We start from the raw sequence: 24,444 nt of genomic DNA, 5'->3' as shown, positions 1-24,444 counted from the left end.
CCCAAACTGAAGGCGCTCAGCCATTCTGAAGCGCCCAGCGGATTGGCCCCTGGAGGAGAAGGAATGCTCTCTGCCTCCAATCCGCTCAGCCATTCCCATCCGCTCAGCGGATTTCATCCAGGAACAAGGGGTGCTCTCTGCCTCTAAAGCGCTCAGCGGATCTAAGGCGCTCAGCCATTGAGGTTTCTTCATGGTGAAGAACTCCCAATCCGCTCAGCCGTTTCAAGGCGCTGAGCGGATTCATCTTTCTCTTGCTTACTCTGTTTTCATATATAAGGAAAGAAAGAGAGAGAAGTGAAGGGATATACGAGAGGAGAAAGAAAACAGAGTACTCTGGAGCTCGTGGGAACGCGAATCTTCAAAGGATCTTCTTCTTCTATCTCTCAACTTGTAATTTGGTGGTTTCTTGTAATATGGAGAGCTAATCTCTAGGGTTGGGATAGATGTAATCATCAAACTCCTATGTATTCTCTTTGATTCATATATATATATATATATATATATATATATATATATATATATATATATATATATATATCATCCATTACTCTATGTTAGTGATTCTGTCCTGTTCTTAATGCTTTGATAATTTGATCACTTATCTCTGATCTCGGGTTTCAGATTTGGTTGGAAAACGTTTCTGAATCCAGACTTGGAACGAATCACCTATTAGTTTTGAGAGCCAGGAATGGTCTTGAAATTAATAGTTGTATCAAGTTCTGATTCTTAATGCGGGATGTTTAACTGAATGAAGTGAGGAATCATTCGTTGAGTTAAATATCTTAGAATTTCTTATGCCAAGGAATTGGGTTTGAATGAATTTAGTGAACTTAATGACAATGAGTAATGGAATCTTTAGAAAGAATCAATAGGAATACATAGGAGGGAGATTGATGAAATCAAATCCCGACTGTTTCTTATATCTGTTTTTCTTTAAATCAAATTACTCTGTGGGTTCTTGAAATTGGAAAATCATCTTTATCAAATTTGAATATGTGTAACTATTCCAGTTTTAAATTTATAAGCATCAATTAATATAATAGAAATCTAAGTTATCTCACAAGTCCCTGAGGTTCGACAACCTTTTATTCATACTACAGAGACTTGGGTGCGCTTGCCTATTTGAAATCCTAACAGAAGCCATGACGTGGCATTTTCGTTTTGGGCATTTAAACTTTGGAGGTTTGGCCGAGCTATCAAGGAAGGAGTTGGTGCACGAACTACGTGGTGTTGAGTTTGACAAGAAGTTTTGTGAAGCGTGTGTACTCGAAAAGCATACAAGAACAAGTTTTCCGAGCTCGTCCGAGTACAAAGTAAAGGAGCAACTTGGCCTGATACACACTGACTTGTGTGGACCAATCTCTCTGCATCCTTCAGTGGTAAGAAATATTTCATCTCTTTCATAGATGATTTCTCTCGAAAGACCTGGGTATATTTCTTGCAAGAAAAATCAAAGGCATTTGAAGCTTTTAAAAAGTTTAAAGTCATGGTGGAGAAAGAGACTAACAAGCAAATTAAAGCTTTGAGGTCGGACAAAGGTGGAGAATTCACATCGGCAGAGTTTATGGAATATTGTGAAGAGCAAGGTATAAAACGTTTTCTCACAGCTCCTTATTCACCACAACAAAATGGAGTAGCTGAAAGAAAGAATCAGACTATTCTTGATATGGTCCGAGCTATGCTTAAAGGGAAGAATATGCCTGAGAAATTTTGGGCAGAGGCAGTGCAGTGTGCTATATATATACAGAACAGGTGCCCACATTCAAAATTGGTTGATGTGACACCTTGATGAAGATTTTCGCAAACCTATCACTTGGCAAGTGAACCAAGTTTCGAAGTAGTATTTAAAGATCGTCCTCAGGGATTTGCGTGTTTAGTAACTCTCGCTCAAATGATTTAAAAGAGAATGAGTTTAAAAATTCAATTGAGTGAAAACAGATTCAAACAACACAATAAGGCAAATGTAGTAAAGACAATGATTAAGAAACAAGGATTGGCTCAGATGCACTTGCTAACTCATAGATCTTCTTAGCATAAATGCAATTCTAATTTCATTATTTCCACGTTCATTAAATAATCCAACAAGATTCCTCAAGGTTGAATCCTAAAGTCATTAAGCTCAAAACATGATTCCTCAATGTTTTGAGTCTAACACTTCGCATTAAGAACAATAACTTGAACAATGTGACTAACCAAATCAAGTCTATTCCTAGAACAAGAGGTGATTAGGTGCAAGATTCAGTTCGGGTTTTCGAAAGCGTTTTCCAACTGGATTCAATAGCCAAAAATCATACAACGGTTGATCAAGCCGATATAAGCGTTAAGCGAAGAATCATTACACAAATAATGAGATCAAAATGCATATATTTAAGAAGAAGAGGAGTTAGTAGTTACATCTAACCAATCCTTAAGAAGTTTAGCCACCCATGGCCATTACAGAATCAAAGAGTGAAAAGAAGAAATTACAAAGCAAAGGATGAAGAAATGGAGTTGATCTTCGTTCCCAAAGAATCCAGCTTCCAAGTCTCTGTTCTTCCTTCGTTCTTCCTTCTTCACAAGCTTTTCCCCTGTTTTTCTCTGTTAAAATCGTGATCCGTCTCATCCCCCATGTTCCCTTTTATATCAGCTTTAAAACAAGGCCAAAAAGTAACTTTTATTTCCACGGCTACAGCTGCAGATCCACGGCTATAGCTGTGGAGAGTCCTTCAGGGTGAAGAAACCTCCAAGGCTGCAGCTGTGGGTTCACAGCTATAGCTGTGACAACTCCTTCAATCTTAAGGAACTTCCAACGCTCAAGCGGTGAAGCCACAACTATGGCTGTGAGTCTCTGGAGTTTTTATTGGGTCCTGGGTGCTTCCACGGCTTTAGCTGTGAGTCCACAGCTTTAGCTTCAACTCTCTGGAGCTTCAAAGTACATTTCAGATTTCCACAGCTATAGCTGCAGATCCACAGCTATAGCTCCAACTTTCTGGACCTCTATATTCTTCCCAGACTTCCATAGCTCGAGCTCCAGATCCACAGCTATAGCTTCAAGTCTCTGGAACCAAAAATGAGCATTCCAGATTTCCACAGCTATAGCTGCAGAACCACAGCTATAGCTGCAAGTTTCTGACCTTCACAATTTCTCCCCAGATTTCCACAGCTCGAGCTCCAGATCCACAGCTATGGCTGTGGATCTCTGCCTTCCTAAAAAAAAACTGCAAAAAATGAGAAAATTCCTTAAGATTTTGCTACTACTCCTCTACTCTTTTAGTATAACTTGATTCTTTAAATAAAGGGGGGTAAAATAACATATATAATATCTACAATTACCAAAAAGAATACCAAAAGTTGAGTGTAAATCATACATAAAAGACACTCAACAACTACCCCAACTTAATCTCTTGTTGGTCCCCAACAAGATACCAATCAAAAAGCAAAAAGGTTACTTCCTACCATAAGATTTCTTCTATATCAACAATAGGTAAACACTCAATCAATTCACCATCAAAAACCAATTTCTACTCACTGAGGTGCCCACAACAACAACCATGCCCAAACACAAAAATTGCAAGGCAAATCATAGCATGAACATTACAAACCAATATCTGAACATACTCTCTCAACAATGGCTCTCCAGGGTGAGTGTTTCTCTCAAGTCCATTCATCATTTCTATGAACATAAGCATTGATATCATCTCTTCAGTACTACTCTTTGAGAGAAATTAAGGATCACAAGGACTTTTTTGGAAAGTTGAGGGTTGACTGAGGCTTGGTTAACAAAGGAATGTGGTTTTTCAGATTAACAGGGTTTAAACTCAAGAGAGTAAAATGAACATGAACCAAACACTCCACTTTGCTCACTCTAAATATTCAACTCCAACCAGATCTCTCAGCCCAAAATCTTCCTCTAATTACACACCCTCTTTCCTTAAGGTTCTTTGCCTAGATTTCAAGAGGTCCCTCTCTCTTTTAAGACTCTTTGTACAGGTGCTTGCTTATTTTGCTCTTGATTTGATTTGATTTTTTTTTTTTTGATTTTTTTGATTTTTTGATTTTTTGATTTTTTTTTTTTGATTTTTTGATTTTTTGATTTTTTTTTTGTTTTTTGTTTTTTTGTTTTTTTGTTTTTTTTTTTTTGAGATCAAAATAATGACAGAATGAAAATAACAAGCACACTTGAATGTGAACAGAGAAAAATGATGGAGGGGTGACTCTTCCCTTCAACTTGCATTGGCTTACTTTCCCCATTTTCTTTCCACTTGGCAATTCTTACCAACTACCCCAACTTAATCCCCAATTCATTTTCATTTACTCTCAAGAATTTGGTCAGAGTGATGAGTTGGTATTTGGGAAAGGTTTAAGGTGATTTGAAGGTTAAGGCTCAACAGGTTTTAAATGATGAATTCAGTTATGGCTGGCTGTTTGGCTCTAGGCTTACAAAGATTTCAGTTATTTACAAGGGAATGCCTTGATCCTGTCCAAAACTTTCTCACAAGAACAATCATTCAAGATTCAACCAATGCAAACACATATATTATGATGATGGCTCTCAAAAGTGGAAATATATGATATATGCACTGTTTGGTCTCTCTCACTCACCAGCTTGGCTAAATGTTCATTTATTGATCTTTCATGCCATGCTAATCAAATAACTCACAATTTCATGATCAAACAAAGTTGGATGAGTGCAACCTCAAAACAAGTCTCAAAACAAACCATTTTAAGGTGAATCAAAAGATGTGTTTTCACTATTTGTTGATCTAAAAGCCACCTCATTTCCTACCTTTCAAGAATGATTTTCAATTTTTCCCAAAACATTTTTTTTTTCCACAAAAAGTATATAAACTACCACATAGTTCAAACAATTAACAAAACAGAACCTAAAACAACTAGAATTTAAAATGACTGGAATTTAAAATGGCATAAAATTAAAGTGGAACTTCTCTTCCTCAAAACGAGGGTGACAATGACCCTCCATTCTCTCCTTTTCATCATTGCTTGCTCATGCTCTTGCTCCCCACCATAAAGTTGTTCACCTTGATCTCCTTGATCTCCACCCCCTCCAGAAAATATAGGACTGTCCCCAGGCCACTTCAGATGGTGGTGGTGAGGTTGGTGCATCTGGGATTTTATGAGTGGCGTTAGAGCTTCCGCTTGAACCGCCACCTCTTGAACAACTATCTGAAAATTTTACAACCAATTCTTGCAACCAAGTTAGTCTACAAGTTGATCAAACACAACACAATTCTTCATGGGGCATAAGGAATGATCAATAAACATTCTAACATGTGAAACACTAAAGTTATTTCAAAGCCACCAATGAACAAGCAAATATTTCCTACTAGCTCCCACGATCAACCAACCACAATGATTTTACACTTTAAATAAAGAACACAAATTCACTCAAGCATTTAACCAAACACGTGGTGTACATGAGAAAGAAAAGCAAAATGCACGTGAATTCTTGCCATGCAAGGTTTACATTTCTTCACAAAAATGAAACATTTCAGTGATCACCTTTTTCAAAGCTTTCATTGTTTCAAATCAAATACTTTTCTCATTCAGGAAATTCTTCAAACACAAAATAGGCAGAAAATGAGAAGGATCATGCATGTGCAATATTGAAGAATCAAACACCCAAATTCAAGCATTGCATTCCACAAGTGAACTACATCACAACTGATGCCATCATCATGCTTTAAAGAACTCAAAAAGATAACAAAATCATGCTTAAGGTTCCAAAAAGTTGAAGTGAGCAAGCAAAGGTTTCATGCATTACACACGGAAGTTAGAAAGATGAAGATTATACCTTGTAATGCTAATAAAAATGTATCCTTTCGTGTTTATGTGCAAAATGGATGATGAAGAACAAAGGATTTATGGAGATTATGAAGAGAAGAGATGAAACGTGAGGAGGTTAATGAGTTTCGTGAGTGGGAGAGGAAGAGAAACAAAGGAGTGGATAGAGGGGTTCAGTTTTAAAACTGACCCAAATGGTGGAGTTCCCTGGTCTTAAATTGGCGCCAGAAAATTGGCGCTAAGGCTGTGGTTTTGGCGCTTGAGCGCTGGAAAGTCAACATTCAACCAGAAAGTTGGCGCTAAGGCCGTGGAAACTGGCGCTCCAGCGCTGGGAATTTAAATCACATAAAGAGCTTGGCAGAGACTTAGCGCTTTAGCTGCAGATTGTGGCGCTTGAGCGTTGGAACTGGTTATACAATTTGATCAACCCGAGAATTGGCGCCTTAGCTGTAGAAGCTAACGCTGAAGCTGTGGAATTTTGAAATCAAAAACTGGACCAGAGAGTTGGCGCTATGGCCGTGGTCCTGGGGTTTCAGCTGTGGACATTCAAAATGTAATTTGCTCAAACAGAGAGTTGGCGCCATGGCTATGAACACTGGCGCTGGAGCTGTGGTATTTTTGAGCTCAAGAGAGAGCTCCATGGGCTTGGCGCTATGGCCGTGAAACCAGCGCTGGAGCTGTGGGAAATTAGCATGCAAACTGACCCAACAGAAACTTGGCGCCATAGCGGTGAGGCTGGCGCTTCAGCGTGAAAAGTTGAAATACACCAAAGAGTCCTACAGAGAGTTGGCGCCATGGCTGTGAACACTGGCACTTGAGCGTTGGGACAGAATTGAATTCTAAGCTTTTCTCTTCCAAATAGAACAATACCAATTGATGGCTCATTTTTCGTGAACATTTTACCATTTCCTTTTCACATCACAACCAACTATACCAACACTGCAAACACATAAAGCCAGATTCATTCTTAGTCTCCTTGAGCTTTTAAACTATACCATCATCCCACATTAGTACCCAAGTTTAAAACTGATTTGTTCATTAAATCTCAAAACATCACAGAATCACAAAACATCATGTACTTAACCATCAAGCAGCAGTAGTGTAACTCAGCCAAAACTCATTATAACACCACAAACAATATGGAACCAAACCTCCCTATGAATCAAAATATTCCACTCCACACTCCAAATCATTAAACTACTCACAAACCAAACACCCAAAACAATGCAGCACCATTATCAAACAACAAAATGACATCCAAAATCCTAACTCACAACACATAAACAAAACTTAAACTAAACCAGAAATGTTAAACATCTTCCACAACATGCGAATCATCAAGCACAATCATTCTAAACTTAAGCAACTCTATGAACAAGAACTGTTAACTACTCACTATGCAAGCTAACTTAGAATTTAAAACAGAAATTAAAACAGAAACATGCTAATTTAATGTCTTTAGCTTGACAATCCTGTTTGTTCATGGCTCCTTCCAATGAGTGATGGTAGTGAGTCTTTCAACTTCACCACCCAGATAATGCTTGAGCCTCTGACCATTAACCAACCAAGTCCTTCCAGAAGCAGGGTCTTCAAGTTCAATGGCTCCATAGGATCTGACAAATTTAATTGAAAAAGGACCTGACCACTTGGATTTGAGCTTCCTAGGGAAAAGCTTCAACCTGGAATTGAACAATAATACCTGCTGGCCAGGTTGGAAGTTCCTATTCAGAATCTTCTTGTCATGGTATATCTTGGCTTTGTGCTTGTAAGACTTAGAGGACTCATAAGCTTTCAATCTCCTTTCTTCCCATTCATGCAATTGAAGCTTTCTTTTCTCCCTTGCTGCCTTCAAATCATAATTTAAGGCCTTCAAAGCCCAAAATGCTTTATGTTCCAATCCCACTGACAGATGACAAGCTTTACCAATGACCTTTTCCAATTCTTCGTTAGAGATAGACAAAGCTTTCTCTAGTGGCGATGAGCTCTTGAAATCATTTTGAGTTTCCAAGTACGCATCAGCTAATGCATCAATTCTAAAACATTCTTTGTTGCCTTTTGGAAACTTCGTTGTTTCAAATACATTGAAACTCACTTCCTCATCTTGGACCCTCACCTTCAGCTTTCCTTCATCCATGTCAATGATAACTCGAGCTGTCTTCATAAAGGGTCTGCCCAATATCAATGGAACCTCTACATCCTCTTCTATATCCATGACTACGAAATCAACTGGAAACATGAACTTATCAACCTTCACTATCATATCTTCCACTATACCATATGGAATCTTGATGGATCTGTCTGCCAACTGCAAGGTCATTCTTGTAGGTCTTACTTCCACTTCTCCTATCTTCTTTAGCATGGATAAAGGCATCAAGTTAATACTGGCTCCAAGGTCTAAAAGTGCCTTACCCACTGACAGATTACCTATTGATACAGGGAGAGTGAAACTGCCTGGATCTCTGGACTTCTGAGGTAGAGACTTCTGTATAATGGCACTGCATCCTGCCTCAAGTTCCACAGTCTCTTCTTCAAGCATTCTCCTTTTCTTAGTTAACAATTCCTTCATGAACCTAGCATATGTGGGCATTTGCTCCATGGCTTCAGTGAAAGGAATATTAATCTGGAGCTTCTTTATGATATCCAGAAATCTCAAGAACTGTCTTTCTTTTTCTTTCTTAGATGGGGCATGAGGGTAAGGTAAGTCTTTAATAGGAACAGTGGAAATGACTTCCTTGCCCTTCTTTTTATTTTTCTCCTTCTCAACTTCATTCTTCTCTTTTATTTTCTCACTATCTACACCCTCATTTTTATTGCTTCCTTCCTCATTCTTCTCAATCTCTTCCTCAACCGCCTTCAGTTTACTATTTTCTTGCTTTTCATTTTTCTCAGTTACCCCAACATCACTACCTACCACCTTCCCACTTCTTGTTGTTATGGCTTGGCAATACTCCTTAGGGTTGGTCTCGGTGTTGGCTGAAAATGGGCCTTTAGACATGTCAGCTAATTGTTTAGCTAGCTGACCCACCTGCACCTCCAAGTTCTTGATGGATGCCTCTGTATTCTTCTGGTTGTTCATAGATACCTGCATAAACTGGTTCAGAGTATCCTCCAATTTGCTGGTTCTTTCATGCATAGAAGGATAAACAGGCTGGTGTTGTTGTTGTTGTGGTGGTGGTGGCCTATTGGATGGTCCAGCTTCATTCCTCCATCCATAACCTTGGTTGTTATTGTTGTTTCTCCAACCTTGATTCCCCTGCATATAATTGTTAGTATTATAATTATGGGAATTAAAATTACCTCCTTTCTGTTGGTTCCCCACATAATTGACCTCTTCTTCATTTGGAATTTCTGCACAGTGACCATTGGGATGATCTCCTCCACAAAAATCACATTTTAGAGAAGGATTTGGTTGATTTGAAGAAGAAGCAATAGCATGAAGCTGTTGTGGAATCTTGGCCATCTGCTTAGTCAATACTTCAATCTGTTGGGACAACAATTTATTCTGAGCAAGGATTGCATCATTAGTGCTAAGATCAAGAACTCCTCTTTTATGAGATTGGTGTCTCCCATGCTCTGCTTGGTGATCAGAAGATGCCAGAGATTCTATGATTTGAGTGGCTTCCTCTGGACTCACAGTCATCATAGTGCCACCAGCCGCAGCATCCAATAACATCTTCACCTCAGGCTTGATTCCATTCACAAAGAAATTGAGTTGAGCTATATCTTCAAACCCGTGGTTAGGACATTTCCTAAGCAATGACTTAAATCTTTCCCAGGCTTCACAAAATGGTTCATCCGCACCTTGCCTGAAAGTAGTAATTTCTGACTTGGCCTTAATATACTTGGATGATGGATAGAATCTGTTCACAAACTTGTTTTCCACATCACCCCAGCTTGTCAAACTCTGATTTGGGTGAGATTGTAACCAAACTTTAGCTTTTCCTGTTAAAGAGAAGGGAAACAACCTCAAATATACAGCTTCCTCATCGCCTTCAGGAATTCCCATAGTTCCACATAACTCATAGAAATTTGAAAGGTGTGAGTATGGGTCTTCATGATCAAGGCCAGCAAATTGTTGTGAGCTAACCAAGGTAAGGAAGGCAGGCTTCATCTCCATTGCCCTAGAAGTATTTGGAGCTGCAATACTAGAAAAATGCCTAGGACCATGTTGTTGTGCATAATCGCCTAGGGTTCTTCTTGGCTGCCTACCTGGTCCACCTGTTCCCTCTTCAGCCATTTCTGTTTCGAAGTGTGGTTGATTTGATGAAGTAGAAGAACTCAGAAGATCTTGCTGTTGTTTTTGGATTCTCTCTAACTGTCTCAGCCTTCTTGTTCTACTGTTGTTCCTCCTTGCCGTTCTTTCAATTTCGGGATCAAAATGCAATTCTTCGGCTGGAGTTTTTCCTCGCATACACTTTTAAAGAAGTCTGCACAGCAAGGTAAGTCCACAAAACACAACAAGACAAATATCTATATATTATAAGTATTCACAAAATGAATTATCTACACAATTACAAAATCACAAGATTAAGAATTACTAAATAGCACCAAATCCCCGGCAACGGCGCCAGAAACTTGATGAAGATTTTCGCAAACCTATCACTTGGCAAGTGAACCAAGTTTCGAAGTAGTATTTAAAGATCGTCCTCAGGGATTTGCGTGTTTAGTAACTCTCGCTCAAATGATTTAAAAGAGAATGAGTTTAAAAATTCAATTGAGTGAAAACAGATTCAAACAACACAATAAGGCAAATGTAGTAAAGACAATGATTAAGAAACAAGGATTGGCTCAGATGCACTTGCTAACTCATAGATCTTCTTAGCATAAATGCAATTCTAATTTCATTATTTCCACGTTCATTAAATAATCCAACAAGATTCCTCAAGGTTGAATCCTAAAGTCATTAAGCTCAAAACATGATTCCTCAATGTTTTGAGTCTAACACTTCGCATTAAGAACAATAACTTGAACAATGTGACTAACCAAATCAAGTCTATTCCTAGAACAAGAGGTGATTAGGTGCAAGATTCAGTTCGGGTTTTCGAAAGCGTTTTCCAACTGGATTCAATAGCCAAAAATCATACAACGGTTGATCAAGCCGATATAAGCGTTAAGCGAAGAATCATTACACAAATAATGAGATCAAAATGCATATATTTAAGAAGAAGAGGAGTTAGTAGTTACATCTAACCAATCCTTAAGAAGTTTAGCCACCCATGGCCATTACAGAATCAAAGAGTGAAAAGAAGAAATTACAAAGCAAAGGATGAAGAAATGGAGTTGATCTTCGTTCCCAAAGAATCCAGCTTCCAAGTCTCTGTTCTTCCTTCGTTCTTCCTTCTTCACAAGCTTTTCCCCTGTTTTTCTCTGTTAAAATCGTGATCCGTCTCATCCCCCATGTTCCCTTTTATATCAGCTTTAAAACAAGGCCAAAAAGTAACTTTTATTTCCACGGCTACAGCTGCAGATCCACGACTATAGCTGTGGAGAGTCCTTCAGGGTGAAGAAACCTCCAAGGCTGCAGCTGTGGGTTCACAGCTATAGCTGTGACAACTCCTTCAATCTTAAGGAACTTCCAACGCTCAAGCGGTGAAGCCACAACTATGGCTGTGAGTCTCTGGAGTTTTTATTGGGTCCTGGGTGCTTCCACGGCTTTAGCTGTGAGTCCACAGCTTTAGCTTCAACTCTCTGGAGCTTCAAAGTACATTTTAGATTTCCACAGCTATAGCTGCAGATCCACAGCTATAGCTCCAACTTTCTGGACCTCTATATTCTTCCCAGACTTCCACAGCTCGAGCTCCAGATCCACAGCTATAGCTTCAAGTCTCTAGAACCAAAAATGAACATTCCAGATTTCCACAGTTATAGCTGCAGAACCACAGCTATAGCTGCAAGTTTCTGACCTTCACAATTTCTCCCCAGATTTCCACAGCTCGAGCTCCAGATCCACAGCTATGGCTGTGGATCTCTGCCTTCCTAAAAAAAACTGCAAAAAATGAGAAAATTCCTTAAGATTTTGCTACTACTCCTCTACTCTTTTAGTATAACTTGATTCTTTAAATAAAGGGGGGTAAAATAACATATATAATGTCTACAATTACCAAAAAGAGTACCAAAAGTTGAGTGTAAATCATACATAAAAGACACTCAACACACCTCAAGAAGCATGGAGTGGACAAAAATCGAGTATACGTCACTTCAAGATTTTCGAAAGCCTTGCTGACGGTCATGTTCCAGCTCAGCTCAGAATGAAGCTTGATGATAGGAGCAAGAAGTATATCTTGATCGGGTATGATGAAAAGGCAAAAGCGTACAAATTGTACAACCCTGTTCCAGGCAAAATTCTGGTAAGTCGAGATGTTCAGGTAGATGAGGAAAGCGAGTGGAGCTGGAGTAACTCTGAAGAGACTTCGGGGAGCTCGAACTCTGAGAGGGAGAGCTCGGAGATAATAGGGAGAAGCTCGGATAGGACCAATGAGCATTCCGAGGAAGATGATGAACCTGAGCAGCTTAGAACTCGGAGCTTGCAAGACATCTACAACTCCACTGACGAGTTACATGTAGTATGTCTCTTGATAGGAACAGAAGACATAAAATTTGAAGAGGCGGTACTTGATGAGAGATGGAAGAAAGAAATGGATGAGGAGATCGGATCAATTGAGAAGAATGAGATGGGAAGCAAAGCTGAGCTAGTTGAGGAGTTTAAAGAAGTGATGAAGAGGGAGTTTGAGATGACCGATTTGGGCATCATGAAGTATTTTCTGGGTTTAGAGGTGGATCAAAGAACAACAGGTACTTTTGTATCCCAAAAGAGGCATCGGTCACCGCGGCGCCGGGGGTGCTGGACATCGTGTGGCTCGCGGGGCCATGGTACGCGGAGGAGTATCGCGCTCTGGTGGAAGAGGTATCGAAATGAAAAAAAAAAAATTTAAGCTTATGGGGGAGTTTTGTTAGATAATCTTAAATTTTAGAGATATACGAGTTAGTTTATCTGTTTTATTTGTTTCAGTTTAGATAAGATAGTTTTTGATAAGATTTGTTTTGATAAGATATTTTATTATCTTCTTGTTAATTCGGTACGTTGTACAATGGCTATTTAAAGGTCATCTCTTATTCAATAAAAAGTACAGTAAGTTGCTATGTTCACCCAATACTAGTATTACTCGTCTCTCTTATTTTCTACACTGTACGCATTAGTTAAGGAATACTAGTTATTAACACTTTTCCCAATCAATGTTGGTATAGTTTATTGGTTCACCGAGTTTAGAAATGTAAGCATTTTGTCGAGAAGATGCTATTCTAGCTTTAGTTGAGCTTCAATTCTTGTACTGAAGTGTGAAGTCAACCATACTATTGTCTAATTTGTATTGTTTAGTTCTCAAGATTCAAAAATCTGAAACTGTACTTACAACTACTCATCCACTTCTCTAATCTGTAAAAGTGGTGTTAGTATAGACTGTAGAGTAATAAACAAAGGTGTAGAATCACTAAGCTTATATGAATAAAATAAAATCAAATCAAATCAAAATGAATACTAAGCATATAATTACTCCACATAATTAAGAACTTGCTGTTATGACATGGCTAATCATATTGACTGCATAGGCCAGTATAGTAACCCGCTTTATACAAAGCATTAAGAAAAGAAAAAGAAAAAAAGTCATAATCATCTATCATTACATGCATATCCAAAAAGAAATGCATATAAATGCTATGACAGTTGATAAACTATTACAAAATTCTCATTCTCATATGTCACATTCACGTTCCTTTAAACGCTTGGCAAGTTACTTTAGTTTTTACTTTCGGTTTCTGACATAATCAACGAAGGATATATATATATATATATATCACATTCAAACTATAGTATATATTTTAATTGCTCTTGCTATCTAGATGTTGCTACTTAAATTGTCTCTCTCATTCAAGGATTATGAACTTATGTAGGTTTCAACTTTCAATAAAAAGCTTTATTTGCGAGCCTCTGAAGAAGATTGATTACTTGCTTTGCTTTCATCTTGAAAATGTTTTTGTTTATTTACCTTTCACTTAATAATTTCAATTTTTATAAAAATTAATTATTTTAAAGATTTAGCATATACCAAAAAATTTACCCATAATTTGAGATTATTTATAAGAAACTGTACTCACTCCAAAGAAACTCTTTTTTTCTCTCCTAAATTTGGTTTTCAAATATAGGAAAAATGAAACAAATAAAAAACTATATAAGCATTTATAGAGCTAGCAATGCTTATGTAGCATCATATTTGGTCTAAGTTCTTTAAAAGTAATGTACTGCATTAATTAGCTTTAGGAGTAGAACATGAAGAAAGTTGGAAAGGGAAAATTTCAACATTTTTATATTAATTCTGACTTGAAAAAGGATAGAAGAATATCCTCATTTGCTTTTTGGTACTATTCGGGTGTTAGTGTGTTACAGTACAAGAGTAACTTGCAAGGGTATAAGATATCATATTTCGTAAACAAAATTATATGTAAGTGATACAATACGGTATTATAAATAATTAGATATACTAATTTTTTGTTTTACATTTCTCATTACATCATTTGTCGCTTTTTATAATACTGTAAATTTTGTCAGCATTTGTTTATTTTATTAGAATATCTATTATTGTGATTTAATTATTTAAATGTTGAGAATTCTAAGAATTTATGAATTTTTATGAATTTTAGTTATTTAGAAATTATTTTGAACAAAGGTTAAATTTGACCAATTAAAAAAATATATATAAGACTTTTTTTAAAATGTGAGATTCATAAGTACATCTCATCAAAAAACTTAAAGTTAAAGAGGAACTTTGAATTTTGAAATTCTTCATTCTTCTTCTTAGGCTTCTCAAGAGTGTAGAGAATCGTAGTTGAGTTGCTAAGTAGTAATTCGAAGCCCCTAGAGTTAAGAATCAAAGACCTCAAAGGTCAGGATTCATCAAAGGGTCTTAATCATCTTCTTTCTCCCTTTTTTCTCTTGGAACTAGAGGTAAGGAAAGTTAGAATTGTATTTCTTGTTAAATTTTGGAGTTGTATGCAGTTTGATTTCATTAAATTTGTGGTTGTATTCATGAATTTTAAAGTGGAACTTGTGTATGGTATGTTTTGATATTTCCTTATCTATGTTGAATGAGAGTGATGATTTGATCTAATTATGAGTTGCATGTGGTTATTTTGATTGGAAATGAGATGTTTTGTTGTGTAATTGTGATGAATGACATTGCATGTTGGTTTTCATAAGTTTCAAATACAGATTGAGCCAAAATTTGAATATGTCAAGTGCAAAATTCATCATCGTATCAAGCACAACTTCAAGAAGTCAAACATAATGTAAGCTAAAAGCTCTCAACCTCATTGACATCGAGCAAACAATTGATAGCGTCAGACGTGAGTTAGAGAAGAACTTTCTGATTTTATCACATTGGGTATGGATTAAATGATGTCAAACTTAGATATCATTGAGTTCTTTAACTAGGTAATATTGAACTTCAATTGAGTGGCACTAGTTACGATCAAGACAAAAAGTTTTTGTTTATACGATGTTATTATTATTATTATTATTATTATTATTATTATTATTAATATTATTATTATTATTATTATTATTATTATTATTATTATTATTATTATTATTATTCAGCCCGTGATTTGTTTTAAAGGCACCCTCATGATTATTAATTTATTATATATGAATATATAGTTTGTCATTCAATAGTCTTCTGTAGGATTGTAAATTAGGTCAAAATCTTTGTAGGCAATACTTTATCACAGTTGAATTTCGCACACTAGAAATCAAAATTTTAATTTGATTTTGACAAACCATAGGTTTAAGATTAGTATCCCTCCAATTCAATGAATCCAACCCATCGCAGCAAGTCAACATCTTTCACTTTCAACAGAGTATATTAGTTTACTTTTGTTCTGAGGTAGGTATAACACTGTACGTAGTTGAATTGTCAATATTTTTAAAATTGGATATTGAATTCATGAAATTATTAATACTGCTAGTTTAATGATTTAATTGTAATGAAATTGAGTCAAATCAATGATAATTAAATATATATTTAATATTTAATTGCAATGAAATTAGGTCAAATCAATGATAATTAAATATATTAATATTTATATTTTATGGACTAAATATTTATTATATAACTAAAATTTATAATAAATCATATTATAAATAAATATTATATTAAATATCTAAATTATATTAAATATATATATTTTTTTTAAAATATTGATATTGTATTTATATTTTATATAAATAATTTATATTGTGATATAAGATTATTTTTAATTATTGATATTTTATTTTAAAAAATAAAATTTAATTCATAAATAAATAAAAGAATCAAAATAGAGATCAAGAGAAATCTTATAAAACTTTTATTAAAGAATATTTTTTAAAAATATTTTCGAACAAAATAATAATTCGTATTTAATATATAAGAATTAATTTAACTAATATTTTAATATATGATAGATTAAATATTTAATATAAATAACTAAAATTTATAATAAAATATATACAAATAAATACTATATATAAAATTTATATAAATAAAAACTAAAATAGATAGGAAGTTAAAAAAAAAAAAAAAAACCTATATAAACTTTCTTTAAAAAAACACTTTAAAACACTCTTATTAAAAAGAAATACCTATAAACATTATGATACAAAATAACTTATCATATTAATATAAGGGTGTATATTATATAATTATCTTTGATATAAATATATATCTATATATATATATATATATATATATATATATATATATATATATATAAAATAAAATATAATATAATATAATTTTCTTGAAAAAAATATTTTTAATTGTTATTCTTCAATAATAATGTTTTAATTTTTTTTAACGAAGGTGTATTTTAGAATTATTTTTTCTTATTTTTTTTATATCTTTTAATCTATCCTTTTCCTTGTATTTTTAAGTTGAATGTTAATATATTTTTAAAAGAGTGTTAAAATTATAATCTTACATCACTATATAAATTATTTATTATAAATTTAAAATATAATTTATAAGTTAAATTTATTATATATAACAACTAATTATAATATTATTTATATATTCTTTAATATTTATTTATTATAAGTTTTAACTATAGATAATAAATGTTTAATTGAATAAAAGTTTAATTGATTGCAAGATTAATGTAAATGTCACTAATGTAAAGAAAAATTACTTTCTACATTGATTAAATTTAAACCAATATAAAAGTGTAAATTCCTACGATTCAACCCCAGAGCTCGTCCACCGGTTGCACTTCCACAAACATTAAAGAGACGATTGTTTCATGGATTATGAGTTATTTTTAGGAATTGTAATTTCTATGAATATTTTAATTAGAATATTATTCTGAAGCATATTTAGAAAATGTGTTTAGTTGCATCTTAATATTTTTTGAAATATTTTTAAAATTAAAAATAATTTAAATGAAAATCATTTTAAAAAATGTTACAAGTGTATTAAAACATAACTTTTCATATTCACATCAAAATATCATTTTTTGAAACCCTCAGCATGGGAATAAAAATACAGCAAACATGGCAGCCAAACTTTCTCGAGAATGAATAATATAATGATTTTTCAAAACTTTTTACAAACATAAGAATGTTATATTCTCATACTTACATTCTCACAAATCAGTGGTAGCTCTGAGAACAGTAAAAATGGGCGATTTTCTAGGACCCCAATTTTAGGGGGCACCAAAGTTTTCTTTAGTCTATATTTATAACTATAAAATTAAAAATAAATTTTACATAATTAAATTGTATAAAAAAATATTAAAAAAATAAATTAATCATCAACAATTAATCAATTAGGTAACATTTCTATTTCTCAAATAAAATCTATGCACAATTTTGAAAAAATTTATTCACAAATTTAAGAAAATAAATTAACAATATTAAATGTAAAGAGAAAAATGTGATATATAATATATTATTGATTTATTTCTTTTTATTTCTCTTAATTTGAACCTCTCGTTAATAAATAAAGATCATTTTGAACTTTGATTTTTTTTTAATTTATCTCTAACCCATTTGATTTTCTCTTATTTTTTTAAATTGTAACTTATTCTACTCTATTAGAATCTTAATCAATCTGCAGACATCTATTTGTTAGTCGTTACAAATTTCTTTGTGACATGTTATTAATTATTGATCTTTTTTCACTATATCAAATTGAGAGTTCAAGGTAAAAATTTAAAAATAAATAATTAGATTATTTATTTGATTCATAGATTATAATTTAATATTTTTTTCTATACTCTTTAATTTTGAGTTTAAATATATTGTCAAAAAATAACCTTCTGGCCATTGAAAATAGAAAAGTAATAAAAAAACTAAAATTGATATTGAATATCAAAAGACTATATTTTTATAGTTTTGTTTTTTTGTTAAACATCCTATAATTGTGTTGAAATTATGTTGCCTAAAAAATAACCTTATGATGAGAACTTGAAATTATGTTGCAAACATCTTGAAACTTATCTAAAACATTATAATTATTATGATATGGTGAAATTTTATTTGAAGAATTAAAATTAACTAGTATCTTAGATTATACAATGCACATTATACACTATTATATATATATATATATATATATATAAATTATATTTAAAATTAATATATATAAATATTTTAAACATATAAATTATATTTTGAATTTATGATAAATAATTTATACTGTAACAAAAATTTATTTTTATTTATTGATAAATTATCTTAAAATATTAAATATTTAATCATAATAATTATGATAAATAAAAAGTAAATTAGAAAATAAGTTAAAAAATTGTTTACAAACTCTTTTATCGAAGAAAAGTTCTTAAAAATACCCTCATATAATATAAATATTTATATTTATAAATATATAGTAGTTAATTAGAAAAATTTTAACATTTGAATCAAAATCAAGCTTTTGGTTACATCCGTTGAATGAAGTTTTTTAAAATTAAAATAGTTAAAAATTCTATTTATGATCTATTATTTCACCAAGTAAATTAAATAGTTGTGCTCTAATTTCTTTTAAAAAAAATTTTAAAAGAAAATGAAAGTATATATATAATCATTTGATATATATTCTATGATTTTACTTTTTAGAATAATTTTTTTTTAATTATAACTAATTTAATTTTATTTGAATTGTTCTAATTGTATAATCATCAATTACTGATATTGATTATGAGCAAATTATTAATGATTTTGTAATAAAGAAATACAAAAAGAATAGACTTAATTGCACTTTTGGTCTTCCTAATTTAGTGTAGGAGTAATTTTGGTCTTCATAATTTGAATTACTTAATTTTGGTCCATAAATTTAAATAATGGGCAATTTTAGTCCCACAAACAATTTATCATCCAAAATTTAACAGACGTTAATAATGTGAATTTTATTCTAAATAAACATTAATTATATATCATTTAATTTCTTATGTGTCAAATTATTTAATATTTAAATTTTAAATTTAAATAACATTGAAAACAAAATGAAAAGGATATTGATATCAATCGCAGTGAGAATTTTTCACTAAAATAGAATTTATTTTAAAAAAATTTTACCAAAAAAACACCTGTACCAATTTATTTACCTAAGTAGCACATTTCACTGTTCACGTTCAGAATTCGATTCCCGAGTAATCGAATAATGAGCTGTTAAATTTTTATTTTTTTTGTGTTTTGGATCTGAGCATGGTGTAAAACTGGATCCAGAACGGCCCGTTCTCCTTTTAGAACGGCCCGTTCTCCTTTTAGAACTAGCCATTCCAGATGTAAAAATACACACATAACGATGGATCAAAATGGGCCGTTCTGCTTGGACGTTCCAGTTTCAAAATTAACAGACTACACGTGCAAATAGAATGACCCGTTCTACTTGGAGAACGGGCCGTTCCAGTTGCAACATTAACACGTATAAGAAAGAGAAATATAAAATAAATAAATTTAAAATTTTTAAAATTTGAATATTAAATAATTTGACACGTAAGAAATTAAATAATATATAATTAATATTTATTTAGCATAAAATCTATATCATTAACATCGGTTAAATTTTGGATGGTAAATTGTTTGTGGGACTAAAATTGTTTATTATTTAAATTTATGGACTAAGATTAAGCAATTCAAATTATGAGGACTAAAATTGTTCATACACTAAATTAGAAAGACCAAAAGTGTAATTAAGCCAAAAGAATAAAACTCAAATAATTATGAAGACATTATTTTTTTTAATTTTCTTATAACAAAATATATAATATAAAAAAATAAAAGCTCAAGAAATAAACTTGTAAAATGTGAAATAAATACTTACTAAGTAAACTCATTCTCCGATCTTAACCTACGTGGCACTCTACCAACGTTTCCACCAATAAGAGTACTATTTCAATCAAACAATATTATTTAGCATAAAAATTGATATAATTAAATAATTTGTTAAAATGTAAACCTTTTGTATGAAATGAATGCTTGAGTGTTTGGAATGGAGGTGCGTTACACAGCTGTGGCCAGCTATAGAACAGCTTCAAAGCAGTCACAAAAAGACAAAACAGTGAAAAGAAAAGTATGCCATGAAAACACAATGACAATGTCAATGGATGTTCCTAACCAAATTCTTATTGAGGTTACTGAATTTCAGTGATAGATACTAGACAGAAGCTACCATGTCAAGTGTCAAGGTAAGTTATCATTACCAAAATTAAAGGCATCACAATTCACATATTCGAAACCCCATTGTGTACCATAATTCACTCAACATTAGTGATTTTAAGACGATGACAACCACTTTGTGTTCATCTTGCAAAAATTTGGAAGTTAACTCTTTATTTGACTAATCTTTAGCTGGAAAAATGATTGATATAAAGAAAAATGTGATATAAAAGAAGAGAAGGACAGAAAAAAGAATGAAAAATGTCAATTAAATATTTAAATCAGAATTCTCTCAAATGCTCATAAAAATATAAGTTACTAATTAAGGTCAATAATGTGCAGGAAGCAACAAGCACGTATGCAGCCAACGTATTACTCAACATGCATGACGTATATGTCTTTACTCTTTGTCAATTTTATATGAAGCCAATTAATTCGTTCGGTGAATTTAAAAGATGAGAAGTGATTAATATGATGGACACTTCTTTTCAAATTAAGTTGATTATTATTTTTCTTATCTGTCATGTCAGAATTATACTGATAGTGTAGGATTTAATTTTAAGGGTTTATACATATACTACTTCAATTTCATAATTAAACTGATCGTAGTGAGTTCATTGTTTTATTAAATAGATATTCATTTTTATTTTCATATATTTTAAACATTACTTGATTTTTTACTCACTTGAATGACAAGTTTTGCATTGTGAGATGTTGGGATTATTTTTATGGTATTTGTTTGAAAGGATATTTTATGAAGATTGTTTTATAAGATTATTATACAAATATCATCCACAATGATGAGATATTGTCCGCTTTAGACCTTAGTCCTCACGATTTTGCTTTTGATCATTATTCAAAAGATTTCTTAATCAATAAAGTATGTTTGTGCTATATATATAAGTTGTTATTTCTTGTTTTATTTTATGGGACTTGTTTGTATCTCAACATAAGACACAATCCACAAGGCTTGTCAAAGTCTCAACTTTTTGTAAGAACAAGATATGTTATGGACATATTGATAGCATATACAACTCACTGTGAGTATACCATATGACTTGAGAACATCAATGTCAATTCATCATCCAAAGAGAGGGCCAAGTGTTCACACAGGTGGCAATCAACTTTTTGTAATATAGTTACCATTCATTAGATTTTTTATGCTAATTAACTTTAAATTATTTTAGTACTAAAATATAATTAATAACTTAAATTGAAATTTTATATTCTCACGTAATCTTCTTCCATCATCGAAAACAGCGAGGTAATGAAAAGATATTCACATGTATATCTTTTATTCTCAAGAATATAAAACACCTATATTTTTGCATGTTTTTCATCCTCACGGTAATGGTGAGTATCTTACATTTCCTTAGAAATTGAAGTTTATTTATTTTTTTCTATTAACTACCTCTCTCTATTTCATTATTTCATATTTCTTCATCCATTTTTTTTTCAATTTTTAATTAAATAAGAATATTTTTTTAGTGAAATTAATAAATGCCAACTAAATCCGTTCATAAGAATAATATTTCTATGTATTATATTCTTAGGAATACAAACAAATGTCCTTTGGAATAAAGGGTGGAGATAGTTCTGAATCAAACCAATAAAATTTAATGATTCCAAAATCAAATTGAAAGCTAAAATTCATATTAATTCAAACTATTGAATTAGTTCAAATTTGAAATTTACAAATTCAGTTACTTAATTGGTTTGAATCTTGAATTTTAATTTCTACAAATCGATCCATCAAATTAAGTAAATGTCCAATTTTTTTATTATTAGGTTTGGTTTGAGTTGTGAAATCAAACTTTTAGTAAAAGATAAACTATATGAGAGTTCTTCTTTAACATGTCACTATTATCAAATAAAATTCATTTTTTCTTTTCTCATTGTGTATCTCAATTGAGTGTGACATATTTAAGTTTTAATTTAACAAAGTTAATTAGTTTTTAAGTTTGTAATATTTTAAGTAGAGTATTTTATAATGTTGACAAATAAATTTATAGTATTAAATATTTTATTAATTAGACTTAATAACATGATAATATGTTTTATAAGTTAGATGTGGACTATTATGGATCAGCTTCATAGAAAATCTACAGAAGACCATTCATTTAAGTCGTTAGATCTATGTAATTAATATTCACAATGATATCATGCAGCGTCACTCACCTCCCTCAGGAAACCATTGTGTATCGAGATGTTATGGTGACGAGAGTATTGAAGAACAAGAAGAAGCCAATTATGGTGACAAGGAGGGTGAGAGAGGATGAGGAAAGAAAAAAATCAAACACACGAGATGTAAGATATTATCGTAACTGCTATATCCATATAACGGTTTAAATTAATGGTCCAACATAGCACTACTACAAGTTGTTCAATGATTTTTACTTTTTTATTATTATTATTATTTTAATAATAAATTCAATAAGGGGATTCAAATTAAATTGAAACAAAAAAATATTATAAGGGACCAAATTAGATTTTTAACCAAAAAAATAATAATAAGAGTTTAAAAATTAAAGTTATGATTATCTAAAAAATTGTTTACAAAATATATATCCGTAAAAACATTCTTATACTATTTTATATTTATCAGCTAGTATAACAACTTATTTTATCAAACATTTTTAATTACTCACGGATGGGAGTTGGTTGAGTGGGACGACCGCTATCGGGATGGGTGGCGCAATTCGTGATTGGGCAGGTATGTGGCGGGGGAGTTTTTCGCGCGGGGCTTTACATGGGGATGCGTTACGTGCCGAGCTGTTGGCCTTGGAGGATGACTTATCGTTTTGTTGGGAAGGTGGGTTTCGGAAGGTGAGTTGCGAATGTGATTGCCTGGGAGCTGTTACGCTGTTTCAGGATCGGTCAACGGCTAGGGATTACCTGCATAAACACTATGATGTCATTCGTCGTGTTAAGCGCATGCTAGCTCGGGACTGGGTAGTGTACGTCAGTCATATCCCTCGAGAGATAAATTCAGTAGCCCATACGCTTGCTAATTGGGGTGTACGGAACCTAGATTCCAATGTATTTTGGAGGAGTCCTCCAGACTTTATCTTGCTACCGTTAGGGAGAGACTCTATGTCTTGAGTTTGTCTGTTTGTTTTAGTTTTCATACCTTACCAAAAAAAAAACATTTTTAATTAAATAAATTAGCTTAACAATTTTAATTAAAAAAATTCAATTTTAAACTAACTTGTCGATTACTTTTGAAAAACATAGCCAAAGTCTCCTACACTGAAATAAAAATTCCTTGAATGATTGGATTCAATCAAATCATATTCACACGTTATATGATTTGATTAATTTGTTGAATCCTCCATGAATCACATAGTTTCCCTTTTGATGTCCCCCACCCATAGGATAGTTGCTTCACATTTCCACATGGCCATGATAAGATTTCCCAGGAAGAAACTTGCTTCAATTCCACTTTTACCCAATTTTTGAACATTATTTCATCTGTTCGGTTAATATTATTGAATCAGTTATTCCCCACCAAATTGGTTGTCAATATGACATAAAATATGATTAGATGCATGCTTGCACAGTTGAAAACTCAACTGTTTAGCTTCACATATAGTGCGCTGGCCCTACATCCATGATCTCACTCTCACATTCATCTTTCACTTTTGGGGGTCAATATTATTTTAATACAAAGGTTGTCAATTTCTAAACTTGTTTTTGCATGGAAGAAGAAAATATAATGACAAAGATAATGAAAGAGAAGACAATATGGTCGACTGGCTTAACCAATGAGTCTACAGCTGTTGTTGACATAATGAATCCTAATCAGTTCACACTCTGGCTAGTTGCCAATTAATTAAATTAAATCTCAAGTAGTAACTATGGTTTTGTTTATTAGATGTTAAAAGAACCTTCCCATTTGTAGGATCATTAACAAATCTTGGCTCTGATTGTACCCTTGATTTGTGTGTATCTTTGCTTTTGGTTCCCTGTCGTCATCAGTT

At 32.6% G+C, this 24,444-nt stretch overlaps 1 protein-coding gene and 1 long non-coding RNA gene across 2 annotated transcripts; both read right to left on the bottom strand.

The window, feature by feature from the left end:
• Positions 1-2,347: 2,347 nt before the first annotated feature.
• LOC145958363 (uncharacterized) lies at positions 2,348-7,488 on the bottom strand. The gene is made up of 2 exons (XR_014434097.1): positions 5,792-7,488; positions 2,348-5,163 (listed from the first exon to the last, which is right to left on the bottom strand). It is a non-coding gene; the product is annotated as an uncharacterized LOC145958363 (long non-coding RNA).
• An 84-nt stretch (positions 7,489-7,572) lies between these two features.
• Positions 7,573-10,192, bottom strand: LOC145958072 (uncharacterized). Its single transcript, XM_083074533.1, has 4 exons — positions 9,257-10,192; positions 8,572-8,863; positions 7,689-8,484; positions 7,573-7,627 (listed from the first exon to the last, which is right to left on the bottom strand). The coding sequence occupies exons 1-4, from the start codon at positions 10,190-10,192 to the stop codon at positions 7,573-7,575; spliced, it is 2,079 nt and encodes a 692-aa protein (XP_082930659.1).
• Positions 10,193-24,444: the final 14,252 nt, after the last annotated feature.

Source organism: Cajanus cajan, chromosome 5 (genome assembly GCF_000230855.2).
Source record: "Cajanus cajan strain Asha chromosome 5, NIPB_CcT2T_4, whole genome shotgun sequence".
In the NCBI taxonomy this organism is placed as follows: Eukaryota; Viridiplantae; Streptophyta; class Magnoliopsida; order Fabales; family Fabaceae; genus Cajanus; species Cajanus cajan.
The sequence above is the reverse complement of the archived record's forward strand: the minus strand, read 5'-3'. Positions and strand labels throughout refer to the sequence as shown.